At 56.6% G+C, this 26,997-nt stretch overlaps 1 protein-coding gene across 4 annotated transcripts; it reads left to right on the forward strand.

The window, feature by feature from the left end:
* The first annotated feature begins 204 nt into the window (after positions 1 to 204).
* SH2B2 (SH2B adaptor protein 2) lies at positions 205 to 26,083 on the forward strand. Of its 4 annotated transcripts, XR_006165216.1 has the most exons (11): positions 205 to 268; positions 1,227 to 1,352; positions 10,467 to 11,354; positions 14,473 to 14,574; positions 18,435 to 18,526; positions 20,661 to 20,755; positions 21,324 to 21,506; positions 21,631 to 21,824; positions 22,617 to 22,788; positions 23,267 to 25,265; positions 25,806 to 26,083. XR_006165216.1 is itself a non-coding variant. In XM_042791502.1 (10 exons), exons 3-10 carry the CDS (start codon positions 10,494 to 10,496, stop codon positions 23,578 to 23,580), a joined length of 2,013 nt encoding a protein of 670 aa, XP_042647436.1. In that variant the 5' UTR covers positions 205 to 268; positions 1,227 to 1,352; positions 10,467 to 10,493; the 3' UTR covers positions 23,581 to 26,083. The 4 variants fall into 4 exon arrangements, 3 of the variants coding, with proteins under 3 accessions (XP_042647436.1, XP_042647438.1, XP_042647437.1); XM_042791502.1 differs by having other exon boundaries at positions 23,267 to 26,083; XM_042791504.1 differs by having other exon boundaries at positions 21,324 to 21,491; positions 23,267 to 26,083.
* The last annotated feature ends 914 nt before the right edge of the window (positions 26,084 to 26,997 follow it).

Below are 26,997 nucleotides of genomic sequence, written 5' to 3' on the forward strand. Positions count from 1 at the left end.
CCCCCCCCCCCCCCCCCCCACTCCGCCTCGCCCCCGGGGAGCCCCGGCCGGGCGCGTTGCGCCCCCCCCTCCCCGGCTCGGTTTGGGCTGAGGGGGGGGTGGAGGGGGGGGTGGGGGGAGCGGGACCCCGCGGCGAGCGCGGGCGGGGCCCTTTAAAGCGGCGGGGCGGTGGGAGGGGCGGGAGGCGGTGCTGCCGGGCGGGGCGGGGGGCGGCCGGGCAGTGCTGGCCCGCCGGGAGCCGCGCCGGGAGCCCCGAGCGCCGGGCCGGGTGAGCGCATCCCTCCGGTACCGGATGGCGGGCGGGGGCGGGGGGGAGGTCCCTTGTTTTTACGGTTATTCCGCCTCCGTTTAGGAGCGGACCCCTCCCGGCTCGGGGGTGGGTACCCGTTTGCAGCGGGAGAGACGAGCTCTCCCCCACCCCCCCCCACCCCATCCCCCCTCCCGCCGCATCCCCCCCACCCGCCGCCACGGGGAGGGTCGCCCCCTCCTCTCGCCGAGCCGGGGGATCCCCCCCTCCCCGCCTCCCAGGGCTGGCTTCTTTTCCACCGCCCCCCCCCCCCCCCCCCCCCCCCGCCCCCGGTGAGCATCGCCGGTCCTGCGGCCGGCCCCGAGCCCCGGCGGGGGGAAACCGGGGGGGGGGGGGGCAGCGGGCGGCGCTGGGGCCGCCCCGGGGCAGGGACCGAGCCGGGGTGGGGGGGTGAAACTCGCTGGGCCGGGGCCGGGGGATGCTCCGGCGGGGGGCACCGACAGCGCGCAACACCCCGCGTGGATGCTGCTTGCATATTTTTTTTTTTTTTTTTTTTTTTTTTTTTTTTTGTAATCGAGCGTTATTGTCTGCTTGGGCTTTGCATGTGGGTTGCAGGGTCCTTTGGGTGGTTTGCACGGGATTCCTCCTCCCGCCCGCCGGGTCCTGCCAAGGGCAGAGCAGCACCAGTCCCGCCTGGGCAGCCGGTGCCTCCCATTCCCTGGGGGGGGGGGCTCCGCGGACACCCGTGGGGCAACGGCAGCTCCTGAACTTCCTCCAGCGCTGGTGGGGCTGGGTTGCATCACATGGAGGCCTTTGAAAAGCAGAGGGACTTTCTCCTTGGCCCTTCTGCTTATTTCTAGTTTCTGCTGAAGCGGCGGCTGGGGCTGAAGTACAACAGAAATGCAGCTCAGGGGTGCGACGAGCGTGGGGGTGATTGCATTCGTGCCAGGGCTTGACGGTGTCAAACTTTGTCTTCCAGGCCCCTCTGAGTTGGTCTGGTCCCTCGTTCTAGTGTGGAAATTCATCATTTGAAGTTATGTGCTTGGCCTGGAAGAACTGCACTGCTGGCACCTCGGGGACCCTGTGATCTGGAACGGGAGAGGAGGTAAAAACGCTCTGTCCCCCCAGCACCCTGCCCAAAATCCCAGGGAGGCCCTGCCACTGTTTTGTTGAGTGGATTACTCAGACCTCCCCTCCATGGGGATTTTTGGTTTGGTTTGTTGGGAGAGGAGTGATGAAGGACCATGGTTGCAATGCTGGACATCTGGGGCTGTGCTAAATGGGGGTCGTGCTCCTAAACCATCCAGGCTCCTCTGAAATGCTCAGCCCTCCTACCCCGGGGCCCTCAGCCATCGCCTTTGCACAGGCAGGTGGTGGTGTGCTGCCAGAAGATGTGCTTAGATGGGATCATGAGCACTCTTGGACCTCCCCTCTTGTATTCCTCTGTTGCTTCACAGTGCTTCTCCGTTGCTGTAACGCTGCAGTGCAGCCCAGGCTGTCTGTTGAATAACTTAATTCTAAAAAAAGTTGCATAATTCTTGGAGAGATGCTCCAGCCTGTTGACGTGCATTTGAGGAGGGTGCGGGTTTGCCTGCCGGTGGCACAACACCAGACACTCATCCATTCCCCCTGTGCCAACACGTGGGACAAGTCCTGAGGGGTGCAGGATGGAGCCTCTCCTGTCCTGCTCCGAGCAAGACTTTTGGGTTCAAATTGCTGCCTTCCTTGAGTGCAAGCCCCTTGGTTGGCTCAGGGGTGCCGTTGTTGCTTGACTGTAGGGCTACCTCTTCCCGCTGCTACCCTTGATGTCCTCTTGTCTGTCCCTCCTTCTCCTGGACTGGTGTGAGCACACTTCGTGCACCCTCATGGCAGGGTCCTCTTGTCCAACCTCCTCTTGTCCTTCCTCCTTGGAGGTAAATGACCCATCTCTTCAAGATGAGGACGTTGCTGGTTAATGCCCTTCCTCCTCCTCTTCCCGGGGCAGGCAGAGAAGCCCCAGGATGGTTGCACATCTGCTGGTCTGGGATGCCCCAGGGCCTTCCCTGCTCTTCTCCAGCCCAAAGGCCAGCAGAGCGGCTCCTGGCAGCGCTCCCCTCCCCGCACGCTGGCCCGTTGGTGCCCTTGCTTGCCCTCAGCCCGTTTCCCTGCCCGTGGATGCCAGTGAGGTGGTGAGATCAGGGTTTGGAGACTTGTGCTTGGCTCGGTGCTCTGCTTCCTCGTGTGAGCAGAGGCTGGCGGAGGGAAACTGGGGACCTGCCACTGCGGGGAGTGCCCGGTGTGCACCCTGACTCCCTGGAATTACAGGTTTGCATCACAGCGGGCTCCATCACAGCAGAGAGGGGGAGAGGTTATTCCTAAAGGGAAAACTGCATCCCAGACCTGGTTTTTGTTAAAGTGAAAACCAGAAGGGCTTGGAGAATCTGCTTGCTGGGTGAAGGGTCTGGGCGTGGGGTGAGACTCGCCTGGAGCTCTGCATCCATCAATGCCCGCTGTGCTTCGGAGGGAGGACTGGGATGGGGACCTGGTGTGCATCCCCTCCGGGGTCCCGTCGGGAAGACTGGAGGAGGTTCATGCCCTGCTACACCGGGTCCTGGCAGCGTTTGGCAGGCAAGATACCTGGCCAGGACACCGGGAAGGAGGGCGGTGGTGAAGTCGGATACCACCTGTAAGTCCCTCCTGCACGGCCGTGGCTGCCACGCTGGGCACGACGCACTGCCTGCCTGGGAGCTCCCCTGCACAGCGAAGGGAAAACACATATTTGAGGTTGAATCTCCAGCCAGGGATGGCAGCCATAACAGGGTGTTTTGGCATCATCTGGTTGGGGGGGGGGGGCTTCAAAGCCCACTGGAATTTTTATGAGGTGTTTTGCTTAATACACCACTTAAGCAATTAGCAGCGATTGTAGCAGTCCTGGGCAAGGCACTGGGTACAATTGAATTTCCCAAGCTCAGATACCATTAGGCAGCAGTTTAATGCTGTTTGCAGGCGGGTATGAGACAGCGATGTGTATGGGGAATTAGATCTGCAAAGTAAAAAAACATAAGAAAATTTTGTACAGACCTATGTAACTTTATCCCATGTTTATTATGTGGCATAATTGAAAAGTAATTTTAGGGGGTTGTCTGCCCTAACGAAGGGGGGATCCCCAGCGGTGAGCTGGGACAGAGGCACATGGCAATGGCTGTGCCATACCACGTCAGGATGCACTTTGCTGGGCACCCTGCACCACTGACCCACGCAGCTCAGTCCCCAAAAACACCCAAGGAACCTCTTAAAGGCGCTGATGATCTACAGGGAAAGAGTAATCTCTTTAAACGAGTTTGCACTTGTTTGGGGAACTGCAGTTGGCTTTATGTTGTGGGGCTTTTTCATAAATCCCCCATGTTTCAGGTACATCCAGGGTTGGTGAGTGAGCAGATAAATCGCCATTATTTGGCTTGTCTGAGCCCGGGAAGGGTCTGTCCCGAGGTACCAGGTCAGTAGTTAATATATAACGCATGTGCATGACACCGTGCACCCCACTGCCGTGTGGCACCAGCGGCAGGCCAGCCTGGAGGTGGATGTGCAAATAGTTTTACAAGGGTGGGAAGCCAAGAGGAGAAGGAGGGTTTTGTTGTGGGCTGAGGGGCGGAAGGAAATCTAGGCTTAGCGAGGGAAACGTGAGATTGCTTGGTTGGGGACAGGGCTTCGGCCGCTCCTCTTGGGAGGCTCTGCTATTGTGGTGGTTAAAAATAGACTTTGGACTGGTTACTGTTCTGCAGGAAGCTCCCTGGCCGGAGACAGGCAGGTGAGGTGGCACTCGAGCGAGGGGGAAGAGACAACAGCCTCTGACCTCCTTTGCCAAAAGCTCTATTTTTATTTTTTTAAGAAGTAGCCAGATCTTCTTTCGGGGCACTGAGGGGGTGTCTTTGCTTTGTTTCCAGACACAGCAGGCTGTGTTCAGGATGCCTAGCTGTAAGTGATGCTTTGCACAACATCCCATTGCTGCAACCCGGGGAGCCCCTCCCCGTGGGTGAGGCAGGGACCCCTCGGGTCCCACGCTGGTGTACCCGCATCAGCGGCATGCTGAGTGGCTTGGGTGATGCTCCAGCTCCGCGCGTGGGCTGGCAGCACGGCTTCCTGCAAGCTGGATGGAATTACTCGGGGAAGAGATTATCTAAGATCCAGTGGATCTTGTCTATTAACTTGTCTTTATTTTCCAGCAGCTGTCAGCACGGGAGATAAAATGTACACTGGGGGGGGATTTTGAAGGGGCGGGAGAGAAACAACCCTGTGATATGAAGTCGGTCAGAATAGTGGGAAATGGAGAAAATCTCAGTTTTTGCTGAGGGATTGTCACGGGCCTGGCTGGTTTTGGCAGACTGGCTGCATGTGGGAAAGAAAAGTGTCTGTGTCCCCCCTCCAGCACCCAGGGGTGCCGGGCGGGAGCGGGTCCCCCAGCACGGGGCAGGGCCAGAGCTGCAGGCGGGCCGTGGCCCCCAAAACCTGGTTTATTTGCAGGAGCGTTGGTTCCTGCAGGGTTGGCAACAGGACGCGGAACTGGAGGATTCCATGCAGAGCTGTGCAGAGACCATTACATGTGCAAAAGCGGGGGGAAAACAAGTCATTTATTGCCTGTTTTGTCTTTTGAAGAGGTCTCCCTTCAGCGTCTGTGTCCGGAAACCCTGCCATGGAAAACAGCCATCCCACGCTGCTGGGTGCTTTGGGGGCATCTGTTTTGAGAGCTGCTCCAGCTAACACTGCGGCTGGAGGAATCCCTCACCAGGCAGCAGAAAAAGACCCAAGATGCGTTTTCACTTCACACAAATGTTTTCTGGGCTGCGTGTGACAGGAGGACCCTGTAGTATGTCTGGGCAGGGAGTCAGAGCATGCATTTAATGGGGGATTGGTTCAAGGAAGGTAGTCTGACCATTCAATTGGAGGCCAAAATGCTGTTCAGTTCAATTAATATTTTAGTGAGATGGACAGTAAATGAAAGGAACAAAGATTGTTTCCATTTCTATCTGATTCAGACAGCCGGCCTAAGATCTATAGGGTATAAATAGTCCATGGAGCAATGAGGAGTGCAGAGAGCAATCAACTTCTCCCACCCTGGGGCTGTGGTGGGGACGGTGAGTGGGCCTGGAGGGACGTGTAACACGCAAGGGCAGGTAACTTTTGCTTTTTTGCCCCATGGCTTTCTCTTCCTCAGCTTAGCCTATGTGTGTGGTTAAAGCTCCGATGAGTCTTAAGGACTGGGACCCTTCCCAGCCCCTCAAGGTGGCAAAGGAAGGACATTGCTTGGTTTTTGCATCCTTCAGGTGTCTGCTGTGGACGGGGGGCACATCAGCTCTGTGGCTGAGGTGTCCCCCATCCCTTTGGGCTTGCACAGTAAGAGCAAAGATGATGCACTTGCCTCCTTTCTGCCATCAGCTCTGAGCCCCGCGTGCTGCTTGCTCTGCCCCACTGTCCCCAAGGTCGGTCCCCATCCCTGTTTTAGCTATTTTCCCGTCTGCCCGGGGGCAGGCAGTGCCTGGGGGCCGTGCAGGCAGGCACCAGGCTCCCTTGGGAGCTGCCAGAGGGGCTGCCTGCCTGCCAGGAGCGTCGCCTCGCTGCCGGGGGGCTGGGGAGGTGTCTCCTTGCTTTCGGACCTGCTCGTGACTTAGGGATCTCCCCTGGCCCAGCACGCTGAGGTCAGGCGCTTTTCTGGGGGAGCAGGTGCCTGGGTTTCCTCACGCCGTTCCCGTGGGATTGCCAGCCAGGGCTTTGAGTGGCATCGATCTTGCTGGAAACCGAGCAGCTTGCTGGACCAGAGCAGCTGGGACCGAGCTGGGGACCTCCTGCCCCGTGAGCCGGGGCTTTGCTGCAGACCCTTCCGTGCAGGCTCCTCCCTGCTTTCCCCGGTTTGGCCCCGGGAGCTCTCTGGTGCGGGCAGAGATGGAGGGATACAGGTTTGCCTCTCACGACTTCCATCAGACAGTATTTTTTTCTGTTGAATTTCAAGATCGCTTTGGCCCAGCCTGGCTGCGCTGCGCTGGGCAGAAGGGAAGCATCTCTTTATTAGGGTTGTTTCCTTAAATAAAGCCCTTGGAGCGAGAGTGCTGGGCTGGCTGTTCTGGCTATCCCATGACCAGGATTGCGTGTTCGGGTTATTAACACCTCATTAGATGTTGGTTCCTCCCCACGCCTCTGGTTCAGCAAATCCTAGTGGCTTTGTCATAGCTCCCTGACTCCTGCTTCACCAGAGACTTTTTTTTTTTTTTTCGTGGTCTTATGCTGACAGTTTAAATTTCATTTCTTCTTGAGGTCAGTAGCTTACTTCGACTTTCAGATCTTTCTACTTGTGTGTGGCAACACGCATCCCTGGTGCAGGGGATGCATCAGCACAGCTTATCAGGAGAGATTGTCGTAACATCGCTGCCAGCAGCTGGCTTTTGCCTGTGATGGCAACCTGGGTTTCCACTCAGCCAATCCCCAGAAAACCTTTATTTTTTCCTTCCTTTTTAAAACCTTAGCTTGCTTTCCCAAGTGACAGCCGGAGCAGGACACGGGTCTGCCCTAAGAGGTGTCTGGGGACTCGTGCAGGTGGGTTAGGAGCCCATCACCAGCCTGATGTCTTGGTTGTCATTCTGTGGCTCCCCTTTGACAACAAACCTCCTCATTTTACATATTCCCGTGTCTGTGCTCTCGTGTAACCCAGGCCAGGGACTTGAGGCTGTGGCCCCTGAGCCAGCTCTGGAGTCGGCAGATAGCACCTCCAAAGGAATCTGGCTCCTTCCAAAGGTGCCCAGGAGCACTCTGCAACCCTTGCAAAGCTGGGCTGGGAGCGGATGGCCCTTGCTTTCCAAAAAGCAATCGCAGATTTGCTGCTTATTTTCATCTTGAGCTTATTTTTGTCTTTGCTTCCACCGCTCTGCCCGGGGATGCTGTCTGTGGCATGATAAGTTATTTCAAGAAGTGGGGCAGTGCTGTTGATATGGAGGGGAGTAGAGGCACCGAGATTAAAGGTAAATCTACACAGATAATTGGGAGCCTGCTTCCTGCAGAAATCAGGTGAATGTGTATGTGCTGGGGCAACAATGGCTCTGTGGTCCAGGGGGGCTGCCCCCAGCCACTCCCCCTGCTCCCAGTCTCCACCATGGGGTCCCGGCCAGGGGCTCACGGATCTGTTCTGGGCAGGGATGGCTGGAGGCACAGCACAGTTAGTAATCCCCCCCCTGCTCCCTCCTCAGACCTGCCAGATGTCTCTCCTCTAGGCTTCATTTTTCTAAATTGGTCTTTTAAAGTCTGTCATCCCCGTGCAGATGAAAGGAAGATGCTGTGATGCCTCTGCATGCGTGTCTCCGAGCCTAAGCCTGGCTGTGGTGCCTGAGTGGCGAGGCTTTTTGTTTGGGGCTTTATCTATTTGAAATGCCTTTTATTTTTTTCTTCTTCTTTTTTTTTTTTTTTTTTTCTCCTTATCTTTCCGAGTCTGTTGCATCTTGGCTTGCCACCCCTCGGTTTCAGGCAGACAGGCCCCACTGGGTAACACTGGTCCTTCCTGGAGAGATGGATGGGGAGGAGCATTCTCCCCCAGCCCATGTTGGTGGGGACACAACACCAACAAAGCCCCAGGGTTCAACACCCAGGGCAAAGCTGAGCTGTTCCCTTCTGGCATATGCAAATTAAACCCATCATTGTGGGGCTTTCTCTTCCTCCCCCAAGCCCATTTCTGCTCTTTTCCCTTTGCACCCTTTCCCCCTCCTTTGCTCTCACCACGCCTGCTTGGATTGTCAGGGAATTATTTCCCTTTTCCTCCCCAAGCCCAAATAGTCTTGGCCTGTGGCTTGGTTCCAGGGCAGCTCCCTGCATGGTGCTGGGGAGCCAGGGCTTTGAATTTTAAATCCGAAGGGCAGTAACCGCTGCAGCAAGCAGAGACTAAATTCTCTGCTTGGTGATGGATGGATAACTAAGAATTGCATTTGCTGGGCAGGTAACAAACAGCTTTGCATTTTTTGTTGCTTTCCTACTGTCTCTTGAGGAAATTCAGACATTGCTTCTAAATTGCAGGGATAGGGTTTTTCCCAGCTGGCATGGATCCCTGTGAGCAGGACAGCTCAGGTCTCAGGGGAAGCCCTGTGATGCTGGGGAGAGCCTCGCTGGGGATTTCTGGAGGGGCCAGAGCTCTGCCGAGGACCGGTGACGGTGCTGTGGGACATGCTGGGCCAGTGCGCGTCCCCGATGGCCACGTGTGTGTGTGTGTCCTGTCCTCGCTGCCACCCTGGCACAGCCGGGGAACTGAGCACCATCCCTGTCTCACAGGCGGGAAGATGCCTCGTGGGGGGCAGAGATGCTGCTGAAGGAAAAGCTGCATGGTCCTTACAGGAGAGCAGAGAAGCCAAGCTCCCCTGGTTCTGACTGTCAAGCAACCTGGGGGGGTTTTCTTTCCATCGAGCGCTTTTGTTGCCTGTGTGTTTCTCCCCGTTTGGAGGGGGTTTGAAAGCCACTTCCAGGGACAGAGGTGCTCCCAGAGAGCTCAGATGTTTCATGCTGGCAGGTCAGGCAGTGTCCCGTTTCCATAGGGATGTGCTGGGGAAACGGCAACCAGCTCCTGGCCTCTGCTGCCGCTCTGGATCGCAGCCTTCGGGGCTCGGTCCCTCCTGGGGTCTGGTTACCGACAGGGTTGGGGTCTGGGGGACAAGGAGCAAGTTGGCCCAGTCCCCAGTGCCCACCTTGATCCCGTGGCTTGTGCAGTTCATCCAAGTGGTAATTAATTATTGGCCATGTAAGCTGCTGGCGGGTTGCTGCGCATGATTTATTAGCAGGAGGAATCCCTCGCCGCCAAAAGAGCTGCTCTGTGAATGGAGAGCAGCAAAATCTGGGGGAACCATCCTGTCCTTCCAGAAGTCTGGCTCCCCAGGCGTGGTCCCTGGCTGGGGAGGAGGCCTTGCAGAAGGCAGGGCCCTGGAGCACGGCAGCCACAGACACCCCCGGGTCTGTATTTCAGCTGAGGTGGATTAACCAAACCGCTGCCCTCGATGGAAAGGAGGGGTGTCTGGCCACACATCCTGTGTGTTTGGGGCCATGGGCTGAGCAGTGCCCCAGTTGCTTACTGGGCAAGGCTCACCAGCAGGCACAAGCAGTCTCGGCACTGGGAGGTGACTTTTGAGATGCGGTCGCTGCTGCGGTCCCCCGGGGAGGTGGTTCAAGCCACCCAAAGCCAAGTACGTGCTTGGGAAGGGCAGTGTGAGCACAAAGCCAGGGATGCACATGTGCCCCTGCGAGTCCCACGGCCACTGGGAGAGGGACCAGTGTGGAGGTTGGGCAAAGGGGTGCTTCTCCCATGGGCGTGTGGGTCTGGTGTTCAGCTCCCTTCAATTTCTGGTGGGTTCCTGGGTCTGGCTTCTGTTTTATTTGTTTTTTGTTTTTTTCCCCCCTGCACCCTACCTATTCGTTGGCCCCTGCTGAGGACCTGTCCTGAGGTTATCCATTATGCCATGGTGCCTGATGCTCAGTGAGGGGCAGGGGCTGAGCTCCCACCTGGCTCGGTCTGATGGAGACATGACTGGACAGGGAGGTCTCAGCCATTGCTGGGGGGACATGAGAGCAGCACCCACCCCAGGGGAGATGTTACCCAGCCAAGGAGGGTCTGGGCTATAAAGCTTGGGAATGAGCGGCTCTGGCAGAGCATGTTGGGCTCACCTCTGCCAACCAAAGCAGCAAGAACCATGTCTTTTCAAAAATAAAATAACAAAATTGGTGTGGCAAAAGATCAGGGCAGAAATACGGATGGAGAAGAAAAGGGACCAGCTGCTAGGTGTGGAGAGGAGGGTGCTGCCCCATGCGCCCATGTGGGTGCTGCTGGGGTGCCCGGTGCTCGCTCACCCTGTGGGAGGGCTGCCCCTGTGCCCAGGCAGAACACGAAGGCGAGAGAAATCCTGATGGCGAATCCCCCCTGGGTTCCTCCAGTCGGGGACTCCTTAGCAGTTTTATGAGAAATCAATAATGCTTTTGCATGGTCATAATCGTAAAATAAGTACAATTTATGGCTGCTGCTGGGGCCAAGATTTTTTCCGGCACATGAGGTGGAGGGGGAGCGGCACAAAAACACTTTCCCGTGGCGTTTCCCTTTGCACCGGGGCTGCAAAAACCTGCTCCTACATCATGGTGGGAGGAGACCCCTGTTTGTGGGGGGCACGGCCACGCAGGGTGGGTTGCCCGTGTCCGTGCCCACACTCACGCTGTCCCCTTGCCCCCGCAGCCCGCCGGCAGGTGGAATGGGGCAGCCATGAACGGTGATGCCCTGTGCCAGGAGCCCTCCTCCCCGCTCCCCGACTGGAGGGAGTTCTGCGAGCTGCACGCCCAGGCGGCCGCCGTCGACTTCGCCCAGAAGTTCTGCCAGTTCCTGAAGGAGAACCCCCACTACGACACCCCCGGGGCAGAGACCTCCTTCTCCCACCATTTCGCCACCAACTTCTTGGACATCTTCAGCCTGGAGGTCAGCCGGGTGTTCGTGTCCGACTCCCCCACCAAGTATAACATCGTGCCCTTCGTGGGGCTGCAGAACTGCCACGTCCCCTACGGGCGTGAGGTCACCCCAAGGAAAGAGGAGACATCCACCGAGTCCCTGGACAGCATGGACACCCCGTTGGGTGCCGGGCGGTACCTGAGCCCGGCGCAGCAGGCGCAGGCACGCAAGGTCTCCTCCTACGGCCAGTCCCGCAGCTCGGAGGACGTCTCCATCCATGCTGCCACCAAGCCCAAGTTCAAGAAAGGCTTCTCCTTGAGGAACATGAGTTTGTGTGTGGTGGATGGTATGAAGGAGATGTGGCACCGCAAGTCCTCTCCAGAGCCGGGCGCTGAGGCTGCCTCGGGCGGCCGGAGAGCTGAGAGGGAGCCGTGGCCGGCCGGGGGCAAGGAGCCCGGCGACCCACGGGAGAAATGGACTCACAAGCTGCGCCTGTCCAAGGTGCCCTCCTCCAAAGTGGAGCTGGTGGACATCCAGAGGGAGGGGACGCTGCGCTACATGGTGGCCGACGACACGAACTGTGTGGGGAGCTCACAGTGGCAGAAGTGCCGCCTCCTGCTCCGGAAAGCGGTGAAGGTGGAAGGAGAGAGGTTCCTTCTCGAGTTTTATGTCCCTCCAAAGGTAAGTCCTGGCTTTTCTTTCTCCACCGTTGTTTTTCTGAGCAATTCGAGCAGCAGTTGGGCTTTGCTTGACGTTTTTCTTGTTTCTGTTGCTGAGCTGGGATGAAATCAGCTCTGGTCCAGAGCGTGGTTCGGTGCTGAGTGGCTGAGATGCGAACAGAGGGGACAGCGTGGTTGAAACCCATCCAACCTTCGAAGCTCCAATTGCTGCTGTTCACGGGGGCATAGTCCCCTCCTCCCCCACAGCCCTTGGGAGGGATGCTGAAGCCTCTGCCGGATCCTTTGGCCCCCAAATATCATCAGTCTTGGTGGAAAAGCTCACTGCCCCTTCAAGTTGCGGAGTTTCCAGGCTATCCAGAGGGGTTTTTTAATCTTCCACCATGTTGCAGAGATGTGTCAGACCCGTGGCTCACACAGCAGCAGTATGGCTCAGATCGCTGTCTGGCCAGATCTTAGAGTGTCACTAGTCCATTTTCTGAAAGCAGGTTTTTTTTCCTTTTACAAATAATAACTCATCTGGAATAATTTTGCATCTGAAAGGCCACCTCCAATGCAGCTTTTTGATGCTAGGGATAGAAGACGCCGGTGTTGCCCTCCGGGACTGGAGCACCACTACCGTGGATGGGTTTAGCAGCTCTCCTCCCAGACACCCCCAGCTACTTCCCCTCCTTGGCAGAGGAACAATGAAGTACCCACAGTATCACTTTTCCTTGCCTGCATCTTTTCTTATTGTGTAATTTCAGTGAAAGCTTCAAAATCAGAAGCTGTTTTTCACTGCAGCGTGTCCTTGGCTCAGCCTCCCTCCCCTTCTCGCCCGCATCCCCCCCGCACGCGATGCAGGGAAACCTCGTCCCTGGTTTCCTGGGGGAAAGGCTGACTCGTGGAGCCGTTTGCTCAAGAAATGTGGATTATGAGCCCTTCAGACTGCCTTCACTCCTGGGCTGAGCGAAGGGGTGCCTCGTGCTGCCAAACCCTCGCCTGTGCGAGCGCCGTGATTGTGCCTCGTCCGCGCTGTGCACTCTCCGCTCTGAAGAGCACAGGGCAAATAATAAGCTGTCCCCTGGGGCTTTACTAGCTGTATGTGCTGGTAATGAAATTTCAGGTTATTTAAATACCTAGGGAGGAAAAATCTCATTTTCTTCATCTTCTCCAGGACTTTTCCCGCTTTTGTTTCAGTCCCTGGTAGCAAAGCTGGGCCAGCGCGAGCCCCCATGCCGGGCACGCGCCGGGGGCTGCCGCTCCGTGGGTCTCTGTGCTCTGACCCCCCGGTGACCCTTGGCTTGGTAGAGGGATGGATCTGTACATTATACATGGGGACAGCAGGATAGTTCATATTTTTCAACAGCGTTTTCTATTTTTTCTGAGGCCACAGTGAACCTTGGCACTACTGGTGTTAGTCCGTGCCTCTCGCCTAACCGTCACATCTTTCCTGATAAAATACACAAGTTTAAAGTCAAGTGCGACTCTCTAGAGAGCAGCTCAGCACCAGTATGGATGGTGTGCATTGCTGGTAGTTGGCTTCCTCAGCCCAGGGACCGCCCGAGACCCAGCCGGGAGGAAACTGCCGTGGCACGGTGCACGGAGGAGCCGGTGAACCCGGGGGGTGTGGGCTGCATGGAGCAGCGCTGGCACGTCAGCTGCACCAAAGGGGCAATAAAATCAGGTTAAAATGGAACAACTGCTGCTCTTAAAACATTTAAGAGAGTGCTCATAGAAGGATTTTTTTTTTTTTTTTAGTGTATCTTGATTTGCCTCTAAAAATCAATTTTGAAATTATTTTATGGCAACTTTTATGAACATTGTCTGCTCTTCTGTTATAATCACACCCTGCTTTGGTTTACATCTTTCTCCCTTCATCCCATCTTGCTTTCCATCTGGCAAATGATTCAGCTGTAAAAGTGGCACCACTCTGGCACATCTGGAAGAAAATGGCTTTTTGCTTCAGCAGCCCGCAGCTTTGCTTTTGTGTAGGCCCTATTAAAACTATGGTCGTGTCTTTAAATCTCTCTGCTGGAGAAGACCCTTCTCTGGCTCACTGGTGAATTAACACCTTATTTTTCTTTCCTTTCGAAGCAGCTTCCTCCTTCTTTCTGACCTTCTCCCATGCAAACAGAGATGGAAAAATTCCCCAGGGCAGGGCTGAGCCCCGCACAGTCAAGACAGCACGTCAGGGCAGCTCTGGGGCCCCAGGTCTGGCAGAAACAAAATGTCCTGGAGGGGAAAAAGCAGTTCTTATTCTGTCTTGGATTTTTGCATGCCCACCCTCCCCCCGCCCCGCCCCCCCCCCAAGAAAAAAAAATGGGAACTGAACCCATTGTTGGTAACCTGTAACTCATCGCTGACTTCATCTCACCCAAGGCACCAGGTGCAGGTTTTGGTGACTAAATCACATCTCCGCTTCCCTGAGCCACAATGCTCCGAATCCCAGAGCCCTGGCTGGGACCGGCTCCACGGGCTCCTTTGGGGGGATTTGTTATAATTAAAACAAATATCTGGAGAATTTGTTGCTCAGCAGAGACTTTGAGTGGGAGGCACTGGGTCCTGCCCCATATTGAGGCTCCGGCAAGTGCCAGGGGCCCCAGGGGAAATTCATTTTTCTTTATTTTAATGTAATTAAAATTCCCCGCATGGCTAAGGCTGCTGCATCGTAGCTTCTTGGTTGAAATGCTGCTCCTGTGCTGGGTAAACAGAGCGTCTTCCTGGGCTCCTTTCTGCATAGGAACCGTCCCCCATCAGATAGCACAATTCTCTTGAGGCATATCTCCATTGGGAGAGGGTTTAAAAAGCAGATAAATAAGTGGTCTTGGCAGAGCTGGCATATCAGCCTGCGCTGGAGCAAGGAAGAGGTTTGGCAGTTAAATGCACTAACCTCCCTATCTTCCACTGGGCCTCCTCTTGGTTTAATTAAAAGAGCTTGGAGTTATCAAGCACATGAGGGAAATCAATGCTTTTTCCCCCCTCCCTGCAATAGCCGTGCAGGCTGAGCTGTGATCTTGCCTCTCTGAGAGCCCCACTGCATCGTCCCCTGGGAGAGTTTGATTCAATTGAGTGACTTTATTTTATTATTTATCGATTTCTTTTAATTATTTTTTTTGTTGTTGTTGTTTTTCTTTTCCCAGGCTTCCAAACCCAAGGTGAGCATCCCGCTGTCGGCCATCATCGAGGTCCGCACCACCATGCCCTTGGAAATGCCTGACAAAGACAACACCTTTGTCCTAAAGGTGAGAGCAGGGCAGCAGCGGTGCGTAGCCCAACGGGGACCCCCTCTGCGTCTGCATCCAGCCCCCACTGCAGGGATGCTCAGTTCCCAAGGGGATCGTTGCCTTGGTTTTTGGAGCTGAGATGCCAACGGTGGTAACATTCCCCATGGGGTCCCTGCCTCCCCTCCCCGGGTTGTGCTCCCCGCCTCAAAATGACGCAACCTCCACCCGATGCCTGGGTATTCTGGGATTGAGCTGTTTGTCTGGCTTTCACCGTGGGGTTTTGCCTGTGTCACCAGGAGATGGGTTAAATTAGTGCCCAGAGACAACCTGCAAGGGGAAATGCTCTTTGGGGTGGCTGCCCCAGATGGGTGGCATGTGGTAGACATTTCATTGATACGGGACGATGGGAATGGCTGTGCGGGGCCACCAAGGCCCTGGGGATCAACCACCCCAGTCCGGGGGCACGAGCAGAGAGGGAAAGTCTTTCTCTCTCCAGAAAGAGTTTTCCATATCGTACAATGAATTGAGCAGCAGCCTGTGACAGTAGATCATGGCTGAATTTTGCAGGGTCCCAGCTCAGGGTGCGATGTGCCACCATGACGTTGGACACGTTGCTGGGGATGGAGTTTCTCTCCAGTTAATGAGGCTGTGCCTCCTGCTAGTGGATTTGTGCTCTCCATCAGAGCTGTTGGACGTGCCTGGCTGGGAGGTGGCACGTGTATGTAGGGGAACACCAGCATTTTGAGGATTTCTGTGCCCTACCTCTTCTGAAAAAACACCTCTCCCTGATACTTCTCCCTAAAAGCATGTGGAAAAGGCAGAGCAGAAAGACCAGGCTTTCTGGCTGAATGAAACTGCTTAGAAAACTATGAAAGCAGAGGAGGGAAAAATTTGAGCCTGGCTTCATGAAAGCCCCTGCGCCTGGTCGCCTGCCTGGAAAACCAGCAAACTCTTGTAAAGGTCCCACACCTTCTCCTGGCAGCCTCCTCCAGGGCATCCTCCCTGCCCCAAGGGCTTCTTGCTGTTCAGCCTCAAGCTCTGCTGCGGTCAGTGTCCACCATGGACACAGAGGCTAATTCAGCTGTTGTCTTTTGTGCCTCAAAGACCAATCTCGTGCATCTTCTCCTCTCCAGACTGACCAGCCCAAGGTCATCCTTGCTTTGTCATGGGCTCTGGAGAGAAAATGCTCCAAAGTGTACGTGCTGCTGTGGCCAGGAGCGGATGGGAAGGATTACTTCTCCTTTATTGTTCCTCTTTATCCAGCCCAAGTTGATCCAGTTGCTTTCTTCGTACCAGTGATGATGTTGACTCATACGCAGGTTGTGGGCTGGTGTAACCCCTCGATGCTTTTTGCAGAATGGCTTTGGAGTTGTGGTTCCCCAGCCCAGACAATCAGTGTGAGCTCAGAGCTCGCCCCTGTCCTTGATCTTGGGCATTTTCTTCCAGCAAGCATTTCTCAGTTCATTTGAGTTCTCGCCTCATCCTCCACCACACTTGCAACACGGTGTCCTCCGTGAATTGATTAGGCATCCTCGCTTTGCTTTTGTCCTCATCATTACTGAAGAGCAGCACACACGGAGAGAGTCCTTGATGTGAAGGAGCTCTGAGCATATCCCTCAGCTTTGATTGTTAGTCATTGATAATTCATTAACTGTCAATAACTGCTCGTGGAATACGGCTCATCAGCTACTTCTGATGGTATTTTCTAGATTCCCTTACAAGTTTCATCTCAATCATGTCTTGCTACCTTGCTTGCTGGAGTGTCACATCAGTGTCCGAAGCGTGACCAGCATCAAGGATGCGGCTTCTCCCTGTCACTGGGGTTGTCACAGGCACGAGCCGATGCGTTCAACAGGATTTGGTCGTGGCAGATCCCTGTTGGGGGGATGCAGCTCTGGGGGGCTTCCTGGGTGCCTGTGGAGGGCTGGTTGCTCTGGCTGCTGGAGGAGGGCTCTGCGCTTGCCCTCTTCCCATCTTCTGGAGCCAGTCGTGCTCCACTAACAGCTCTGTAACTGTTCCAGCCGTTTCTTTAATTACCCTGGGGAATGCTCCCAACCCTGCCCGTCTGAACATGCCTGATTTACCAGGTACGCTCCTGCCCCAGTCTGACCAGGGCGCTTACCCTGCCGCGGGGTTAATTAATTGCAATCGATCCTTTGAGTGAGCTGAGACAGCGCAGGCAGCATTGAGCCCATCTGTTCACTCCCCATCTCCTGCTGCCCCCCTCCCACCGCTCCAACCAGCCTTTGCCCTCTTCTCATGGCTGTCGGAACAAGATGCTTTTTCCCTATTCCCGACATTGATTATTATTTGTAGCTTATTTTCTGCTCTGGCCCTTCTTGCTGGGACATCTTCATGCTGCTCTTTTGCATTCCCTCTTTGCTGGCTGGACTCGCAGAGGGGGGTGAAGCACCCCTTGATGCTGGGGTACAGATTAGAGGGGTAAGAAAGGGAGCTGGGTGCTGTGGTTTCCCCCTAGCCTTCCCGTGTACGGGCTTGGTGTGGAGCCCAACCTCAACCTTCACACGCAGCATCCTGCACTTTGGCAGGTTATGATGGGTGGAAAAGCCCTTGCCTTGTTTGGGGAGGCCACGCTGGAACAGTTTCTGCCAAATTGCCTAAAAATTAGCAGGCAGCATGTCCCCGCCGCCCGTCAGACACCAAGTACATGCATTTTTTTCCATTGCACAAGCAGGCACTTGCAAAATACCCAAGGCCTGCACGTGCTTTGCCTGCTGTCATGCTCTGTGTGAGAGAGCAGCCCCATCTCCCACACCAGCCTCATGCATTGCCTACGGAAAGCCAGAGAGGCTCCTTTGCTCTGGTTAAATAAAAATGGGGTGGGGGGGGATCTTTGCTGCTCCCCTCCACCTCTGCTCAGGGCAGGATCCGTGCGCAGCCCCGGGCTGCAGCAGGGGAGCAGGCTGCTGCTCGGCCTCAGTCCCTGCGCTGGGCACCGCTCCCTGCATGCCCTGCTTATTTTCAGGACAGTGATTCAGTTGTTTGTGATTAATTTAATTTGCTTAGGAGGTTGTCTCAGCAGGCAATGCGATACCCTCCCGGAGTCAGGGCTGCTTCACCAGCTCGGGAGCGTGATACGTGATGGGTCTGTGAGGGATGCGGGGAAACCTGCCAGAGGCACGCAGGATCGTGTCGCGTGGCTTCCGAGACCCGCTGCTCTGTTGCTGACGTGGGGCTTCTGGGTCCTCCCTGGCCCCAGAACAGCCCAGCTCTTTTGGGCCTGCAATTTTGGAGCCCCTTTTGCATCCTGCTTTTTTTTTTTTGTTGTTGTTGTCTTTGTTTTGCCTTGTTGAAATGGGTTTCTCTCCCATCCTACTGGAGTCAGAAATCAGAAGCCTCATGGACCAGCAGGCAGAAAACGTAACAGAAGAGAGATTTTAAACTCCTGAGTTTAGGGGTCTGGCAGGATTTGGGGGCAGAGAGCAGCATGGCTTCTGCTCTACTTGTGCAGAGTTAGTTTTTGGGGGACATGGAGGCCACCCCAGAAGCGGGGGATGCTATTTGTGCTGGTGTGTGGTCCCATAAACCCCTGATGCTTCCGGCCAGATGTGGTTTTGCCACGGAGGCTGTAAAAACCTTGCAATGCATTTGCTGATAATGGTGGGATGGGGTTTTTCCTCTGAGCCCCGGCTTTGGTGAGGGATCACCCTTGGACACAGCAAAGCATCTCTGCGGGTCACCCCCCAGCATCCCTTTGCTAGGATTAGGCAGGGCACTTATCCTCCCCTGTTCAACCGAGGCACTATGTAACAGCAGCAGGGGAACGGGGGGGTCCAGCTGGGTTATGGGGTGTGCTTTGCCCTGGGGTGGGTGGCAGGACCCCGGCGCAGCCTGACGCTGTCCTGCATTGCTTGCAGGTGGAGAACGGGGCCGAGTACATCCTGGAGACCATCGACTCCCTGCAGAAGCACTCCTGGGTGGCAGATATCCAGGACTGCATCGACCCCGGGTAAGGCTCGCCGGAGGAAGGTGCTGTGCGGGGGCCGGGCTCACCACCGCTGCGCTGCCCTCGCCACCGAGCACGGGTTGTTACCCCTGATGCAATTTCTGCTCCTCGGGTTATTACAGAAAGTCCCTGACTCACGCCAGCAGAAGTCTGGAGGCAAAGTTAGCAGCCTGTGTGTGTCAGAGGTGCAGCCTCGCAGAACACGGGCTGCTTGCTCACCCTTTCCTGCTCCATATTGCGAGGCAGAGGCAGGTGACATATGAACGCAGCCCTCAACACAGGAAGCTTCTAACACCCACCCTCTGAAGCTTTTATACTATATCTGAGCTATTTTCTATGCTTTCTTCCAGTCCAGCATCCATGCTACATATAAGATTCTGATGGCTAAATGGATTTATGTTTCTATCACTGTGGTATTAATGCTGTCACTGGAGTCACAACAACTCTGCCAAAACTTCTCACCTGCTTTTTCACCTGCCCATGCCTTGGGTTATGCTGCGGGGAGGTTCGTGTGCCCGGCGCTGCTGCCCTGCAGCTGGCTCAGGCAGGATCAGCCCAGGCGCTTCTTGGGCTCCGGGGAAACCCTGGCACTGCCCTTCCTGGCACAGTTTTGATGAAACAAGGTGTCTAAGCTTGCAGAGCTGGAACAAGGGCTTGGAGAGGCTCCAGCTGCCTTTGCCCCCTTCTGCTGGAGAGATGCAGTTTGGGCAGAGCAGGGTCAGTCACAGTGGAGGCTGTATCTCACTGGAAGGACGCACTAATGCACTCCGGATCTGTGCTCCTTCAGCTCTTTTTGCTGTTTTTTAAAACGTATAATTCAAGAAGTGATGCCGGGGCTGGGCTGCTGACGGAGGCGAGGCTGGGAAACAGCCGTTTTTTTTCCCACTGCCTGTTTCGGTGCTGGTTTTCCAGCTGGAGCCAAGTGCTGTGGCCGTGCTCGCCTCAAGCCGCAGCAGAAGCTGCCGGCAGCCCTGCGCCAGCCCCTCGCTCTGCTGCCGGCAGCCTCCCAGCCTTTTATGTTTGCTTAGCACCCAGCACAGTCCCGCTTTGGCCTCCGGACGTGACTGTAAAAGCAAATAATAATGAACTCCAGAGCAAATAATAATGAGCTGTTTAATACACCGACACACACGCTCGGTGCCAAGAGCGAATTCTCAATCAGCTCCTGATGCTTTTGCCAAGGGCCGTGCGCTGGAGCCGCCGTGTGAGCGCCCGTCGACGGCTTTTCTGCAAAGCGCTGTTGGTTTTGGTTTCCTTCCTCCCTTCTCGTTTTTAACTGGCTGCAGCTGAATGACTCCCAATGGCTGATTCACTTACTGGCCACTAAATAATTCAGCAGCTCCCCCGTGAACCGTTACCTCTAATGCAGCCGCTTCCTCACTGCCTGTGCCCACGTGGCCGCCGTTAAGCAAGAGTAGACGAGTGCTGGGGGCAGCTCTGGCAGTGCTGGGCTCTTGCTGGCAGCCAGGGTCAAAATAAGCCGTGGAGCAAGTTGGGGGGGGCTTGTGCAAGAAGGGTGCTAGAGTGCATGGGCAGGGGTTGGGCAGCTGGGCTGCTTTCAGTGGGGGCTGCACTGCTGCACCCCCCCTTGCTCTGTTCCTGCTCACTCTGGGCTTCCCAGCTTGTTTTTTTTTGGTGTCTTTTAGGGATGTAATTCCTGTGGGGTGATAATTCCCTTCGTGGAGGGTGAAAGGGAAAGCACCCGTGGATGAAAGTGGGTGTGATGGGAGTGTGCGTGTGTGTGTGCAGATGACTTGCAAAGCAAAGTGCTGAAAGTCAAGGTAACGGATTTCCATCCAAACCGACAAGGTTGCAGCAAAATACTGCAGCTAGGACTGACAGGCATGACCCACGTAGTGAGGGCTTCCAAGTGTTTAATCCCTCCCACGCTGGTTTCTCACCCCAAAAAAGCCATGCCGTTCTGCCAGCCGCTCTGCCTCTCAGTGCTGCGGGTGCGTCTGCCCCTGGCAGCCCCTCCGGGAGGAAGCCAGGAGCACTGGGATGCGCTCCCAGATCACCGCCGGAATTTCAGTCGGTCGAGTCCCCGTCGCATGCCTGTGAGCGGGGGAGCCCCCCATCCCTGTCCCTGCAGCACGGCAGCCGGCGTGTGACCGTCTGCTCTGTGCTCTCCCCCCAGGGACAGCGGGGACGACATCGAGCTGGCGTCCTGCGGGCAGGGAGCCTGTCTGCCGGGCAGGGTGTCCTCCTGCAGCTGCGAGTTCCTGGCTGATGGTAAGGACTTACGTCTGGGAAAAACACCCGCCAGGGAGGGTGGGCACCTCTGGGGGCCAGCTCTGGTTTGGAGGGGGACAGATCCTGCCAGCGATAAAGCGAGGGAGCCTGAAGCAGGTGCTGTGGGGACGGATCTCCCTCTATCCATCGCCTTCCTCTTCCTCACGCTTGTCCCTTGCCCTGGGGAGGTGGCCCACCCCTGCTGAAGACATCGATATTGCCACTGTACATCCTGGTTTGTGCAGAAAATCAAGTCGCTGCCTGCAGGCACTGGGGTCTCTGGGCCCCAACAAGCACCCTCCGCCTGCACAGCCCCACCTCATGTCTATGCCCAACCAAGACACATCTCTGCCTCACATCTCGGCCGCACCAGGGGAAGGAAACCCAGCACAGGCTGAAAGGGAGTCCCCCAAGCTGTGGCCAGAGATGTAACCTAGCCCTGAGACGTCTCCAAGAGCCAGGGGTGCCCCAACGCGGTTGCCGTCAGAGCAGGACAGCCCCCAGCCTTGTCCAGCAATGGTGGGCGATGCTGAGCCATGAGTTTATCCCTCTGCAAACTCCCTTCCAGATGTGCCCAGGCCACCGGACAGATGTGCCCTGCCCAGCACTCACAACACCACCGTGGCCTCCACCGTCCCCGTGCCCCACAGCAGGGGCAGGGACTCCCTGGGGGAGCTCCTCACCCACGTCCCACTGGAGAGCTTCCTGCAGACGCTGGAGTCCTCCCCTGCCGCTGGTGGGCATCTCGCAGGTACCGGGATGCAGGATGCGGCCCCAGCGCCTCACTCTTTGGGGTGCATGGAGGGAGAGGAGGAAAGGGTGGGACAGGGTGATGTCTGGGTGCTCCCTAAAAATCCTGCTGTCCCTGCGGCCAGGGGAGGATAGCGAGGCGGAGGCAGAGATCAACCTCTCCGACTTCCCCTGGTTCCACGGGACTCTCTCGCGGATCAAGGCGGCTCAGCTGGTGCTCTTCGGGGGTGCCCGGAGCCACGGCTTGTTCGTCATCCGGCAGAGCGAAACGCGGCCAGGGGAGTACGTGCTGACCTTCAACTTCCAGGGGAAAGCAAAGGTGGGTGTCCTCCGCTTCTCCCCGAATATTAGTGCCAGCCCTGCCCAGCACCCTGAGCTCCTTCCCACCCTGCTGGGGCTCTGCCAGCAAGCGGGTGCCATGTGGTGACCCCAAACATGGCAGCTCATCCCTTGGGACCCCAAGAGCCATCTGCACACTGCGCAGCCCCTTCAGCCCTCTCCCAGCTTGATCGGTGCCTGCCACGTGGGCATAAGGTTAAATACACCACGAGAGCCCAGCATAGCCTGGCACATCGTTCCCTGCCCTTTTCTTGTCCACTCCATGTCCTGAAGTACACGGATGCACTAAAAAAAAGCAACCCACATGTAGTTTTCTGCTGGGTCCCTTTTCTACTAGAGGGCAAATGCTGTGAGGGATTGAGATATAACTGCCTGGCCTCGTCACCCATCCCACATGAAGTAGTTCAGGCAGGCTGTGGGCTTCCCTAGGCTGGCTGCGCCACCAGGATTGGAGCTGCAACCCCCCTGCCCTCAGCTGCACCCAGCCACCCTTCTGTACAGTGCTTGTCACCAGGAGGAGATAAACTGCTGCTTCTGTACAATGTTTGTCACCAGGAGGAGATAAACTTCTCCTGGGGCTGCCAGCGAGTGGGGTTTCGCAGGAAACACCCTGCAGCAGGAGACGGTCCCAGCTAGGCAGGGAAAAAAATAACAGTCCTATGTTAGGAGCAAGCCTCCCTTGGCTGAGGGAGGTGGCTCCTTCTGCTGATGGCAAGGGTGAATCTCACCCTTGCAACCCCCGGCTCACCCGCTGGCCCCCCTGCCCTTGCAGCACCTCCGCCTGTCGCTGAACGAGAGCGGGCAGTGCCACGTGCAGCACCTCTGGTTCCAGACCATCTTCGACATGCTGCGCCACTTCCACACGCACCCCATCCCGCTCGAGTCGGGCGGCGCGGCCGACATCACCCTCCGCAGCTACGTCGTGGCCCAGAGCCCGCTGCCCGGTAGGTGCCAGGGCCAGGCAGGGCCGCGGCTGCACGTGGAGGGTTGGATTAGTGCTTGGGCTGGGATCTTGCGTGGACCTGAAAGGGATTGATCCCTGGGATTCCCCCCGCCGACCCCTCTCCCTAAAGCTGCGTCAGCGACGGCGTGCGTGGCTCTGGGGAGGCACCAGGGTGGGCGTTATCCCATTGAAGGTGGGCAGGGAGGGCCACGCGGCAGCGGGGCTGTGCCAGGGTGACCCGTGTGTCCCCGGCTGTGGGTGTCAGTCCCCCGGCTCGGGGGTGGAACGAAGGGGTCTGTGGGGCTTGGAGCGTCCCGCTGTGCTGGGAGAAGGTGGGCAAGGTGGTTTGGGGAAGGACAGGGTCAAGGATGGAGAGGGCAAACAAGGCAGAGTGGGCATGGGAAGGTGCCAGTGAGGGAGACGGCGAGGCCAAGCCCCCAGGCAGTGTTGGAGGGGTCAAGCTCCTGTCTCCCTTGCAGACACCGGCCCCCCGCCAGCCCCCGTGTCGCAGCCACCAGGCTGCCGTGTCGACCTGCCGCCTCCGCACTACTTCTGCAGCACAGCACCCACCAGCCTGCCGGCCCCGCCGCCCGCCGAGGGGGTGGCTGTGGCCCCCGCTGCCACCGTCCCTGCACCCTACCACCGCCTGGAGGGTGCCCTGGTCCCCCGCAGCCGCAGCGACAGCACGGAGCGCCGGCCGGAGCCCCCCGCCGCCAGTGCCGAGGACTACCACGAGGCTGACGGTGCCCGGAGCCGGACCCGGGCAGTGGAAAACCAATATTCCTTCTACTGAGCCCCCCCGTGCCCAGGGGCTGGATGGTGGGGGGATGCAGGGCACCCCTCACCGCTGCACCAGCCTCTCCACCTCCTCCTGCCGCCACCAGCAACCCAGCCGGGATGTCCTTTTTGCTCCCTGCCACTTCCAGGAGCCGTGCCAGTGGCAGGCAATGTCCCAGTTGGACCCAGTGCCAGCCCCGAGGTTGGGGCAGTGCTGGGGGTTTGGGGGGGCTGAAAGCATCAGTGCCATTTTGGAGCTTGCGGCCTCTTCTCTTTCCCTCTGGACCAAGAGCTCTCCCGGGGCCAAGCCGCGCTCCCTGCATCTCCTCCCTGGGGACGCCCATCGTGGGATGGCAGCCCGAAGCTGTGACAGGCTCCATCCTCCAGCCAAAGCACCTCAGCACGTCCCCTCTGAAGCGAGAGCCCAGCGTGGCCAACAGCCCTTCTGGCACCGTGGTGCCGCAAACCAGCCGCTGAGGGGCCCGGGCATTTCGGGATGGCCACAGAAATAGCAGATCCTCACACAGGGGCTTTTCTCACACACACGGATCCGTGCACCCAAGAGGACACTGCTGCAGAGGCCTGAGGGTTTATCTAGGCTGGCTTTCAGGCTCCCTCTGGGGAGCGCACTTCCTAGAAAGTTTTTTTCCCAAAGCTTAATGAATCGCATTCAAGGAAGGGTTTTTTCCTGCTGTCCTGCCATTTCTGTTCCTTTGTCCTTTCTCTCCTTGCTGTACCTACAGACAGTCTCTGGATAACCCCTTTCATCCTCCCTTCCTTGCTTTTTCAAAACCTAAGCTCTCTGCATGGGCATCGGCTCAGCCTTCTGCCTTCTCTCTGCCGCAGCCAGGCAATATTTTCCATTGCTCAAGGCAAACCTTGAAAAAGATGACAACACCCCCGCTTTGCATCAGTTAGTTATTCAGGATGTCTCAGGGGGAGTCAGAGAGAGGCCAGGGGCTGTGTCCAGAGGTGAGGGGCAGCCTTGCCCTGCAGGTGCTTGGCTGGGCTCCCAGGAATGGAAACACTAAACATCTTCAGTGGGTACTATTGACGGATATTTTTTTCCCTGTGAGAAATAGAAATGCCCAGAAAGAGCAGAAGGAATGGGGCTGCTGCCAGGTGGGTGAACAGCCAGCTGCCGTAGAGGGGCCAGGCCAGGCTGACTGCAGCGACGGGCGGAATTGCCCTCGCCGATGGCTGAAGTCCCTCCCCAGCAAATGTAAAACCCTGCCAGCGACGGCTGTAGCAGCCCTGCTGCCGGGAAGGACCGGGCGCTGCAGCGGTCCCCGCTGCTTGGTGGCTTTCTGATAGATGCATGTGCAGCCACGTGCATCTATAGCAGAAAAAGGAGGTCCCCCGGTAGAGATGAGCCCTGGAAGAGAGTGTAGAGCAGCAACCCGCTGTGGCCAGGTATGCATGATGTTGTCAATGCTTTTCCAGCAGGTCACCAAAGCCCTTCGGCTGGTTTTACAGGCCAGGCTGCTTACGGGGACTGTGTGCCGCACGTGGGGTGGGAGGCCCCCCGAGAGGGCAGCTTTGCTTGCAGACAAAGTGCTCGCATGTCCCTCTTGGTTTGCCTCACCCAGCTTTTCTTCCCCATCACCAGGACTCCTGGCCCTTCGTGTGACTGCCAGGCCTGGGTGACAGTCTAGTAGGACCTTAATGAGGTGACTTTGAAGTGTCTGGATAGGTCTCCAGGTAGGGCAGACCCCACCGCGCCCAGCTAGATGTTACCACCTAGTGCAAAGAGAGGTATGAGCCAAGCCACAAGCTATCTCAAAACCCCTTGAATTTGCCTGGAGTTTTGGGTTGGGTACAAATTTATTTTTTTAAGGTGCCTTCTTTCCTGAGCTAGCAAAGCCTGTCCCCAGCCCTGGAGTCACGTGTCTCTCCCACTTCAAGAGGGCAGGGGAGGTGTCTCCAAGGCTTCTTGCCGCCTCCTGCTCTGTGAAAGCTGCCTTTCTGGCCCATGAGTACATGAGAGAAGGGCTGGTGGATCTCATTCCTGCAGCAAATGCAGGAATCTCCCCAAATACGTGGCCCTTCAGACAGCAGCAGGAGCAGTTTGCTCAGGCAGGGGTATTTCTCCTTCCTCAGCACAGCTAAAACCCAGCTCCCGCAGCTGGGAGAGGCCACATGCTTTTGGGTGCTGGGTTTAAGATGGACCTGCTTCCTTCACGCGGTGAATGCGGGGGGACCTTCAGCTGCAACAGACACTGTCACTCTTGTTCTTCACAGAGGTCCCAAGGGGCCAGGTGGTTGTGGTGGGAGCTCTGCCTTACAGACCTTCAGGTGTTGGCTGATATTTCACCTTCTGCATCACGGGATAGGAAAAGGAGGGGGAAGCAATGATCTGCAAGCAAAAATGTTAATTTGTAAATAGGGAAAAGTCTGGAAGAGTTTACTGTTCTGTAGAATAAATTAATTTTATTTAAAAAAAAAAAAAAGGACTTGTTAAACAAATGGAGAACTCGAGTTCCAGTTTTAAAATAAAATCACTTGCAAAAAGGACAGCACATGAGCTTGGGGCTTTGCTGGATTTGCTACATAAAAAAAGAAAAATAGAGGGAGGATGCTGTCATGTCGCATGGGTGTAGACCTTGTTGCTATCTGGAGGCAGTTGGGGCTGGGCTCAGCCTGCCTCTGCCCAATGGAGCACACTGAGGATGGAGGAGAGGGGTATTTTTCTCACTGGGGAGCAGAGGGAGATGGAGGATGGGTCCAGGCTGCACAGTGCAGGGTTTCCTCTCCTCCCAGTCTGTTATTTTCTTTGTCTGGTTTGTCACTGGTGCAAGTCGGAATGTCTCCATCCCTGAAGCAGCACAGACAATAGTGAATTATCAGCCCTGGGGCATGAAGATGGACCTCCCTTGCCAGAGGCATGCACTAGCATCTCCTAGCAGCCAGTTCCCTGGAGCGTGTCATTCCCTCCTGCTGTGCCGTCGTCTCCTGGGAGGCAGTGCCTCACACTCTGCCATTGTATGTCTTTCTAGCGTGCTCTCTTCTGCTGAGGATCCCCCGGGAAAACTGGTACATTGTCCCAGACTGTACTGTCACAGCTAAGCAGCGTGACAGACACGGCTTCCAGACACAGCTAACACATGGCTTTGGGGGGGGCGGGGGGGGAGGGAGCTGCTCAGCTCTGTAATCAGGCCACGGTTGTGTCACCACGATCCATTCACAACAACGTCCCCTCCCCAGAAGTTTCCAGAGCCTGTTCACCGGTGCTGGAGAGCTCATCCATCAGGAGCTGGGCAGCTGGGGGGGTGACAGCCCCTCTGGACAGGCTCCTTCGCTGCCCGCAGGGCTATGGGCTGTGCCCGCGGTACAGCTGCTCCTCCTGCCTCAGAGTCAGCCCTCCATACCTCAGCGTATCAGCAAAACGACTAATTGCAGCACTAGTCTTGCTGGGAAACATCCCTTCCTTTCC

This window comes from Tyto alba, unplaced genomic scaffold (assembly GCF_018691265.1).
Source record: "Tyto alba isolate M040663 unplaced genomic scaffold, T.alba_DEE_v4.0 Super-Scaffold_19, whole genome shotgun sequence".
Taxonomy (NCBI): Eukaryota; Metazoa; Chordata; class Aves; order Strigiformes; family Tytonidae; genus Tyto; species Tyto alba.

Coding starts and splice junctions, on each gene's coding strand:
- SH2B2 (XM_042791502.1), top strand. CDS start 10,494: ATGAACGGTGATGCCCTGTGCCAGGAGCCCTCCTCCCCGCTCCCCGAC. Junction 14,575..18,434: donor ACAACACCTTTGTCCTAAAG/GTGAGAGCAGGG, acceptor CATTGCTTGCAG/GTGGAGAACGGGGCCGAGTA. Junction 21,825..22,616: donor ACTTCCAGGGGAAAGCAAAG/GTGGGTGTCCTC, acceptor CTGCCCTTGCAG/CACCTCCGCCTGTCGCTGAA.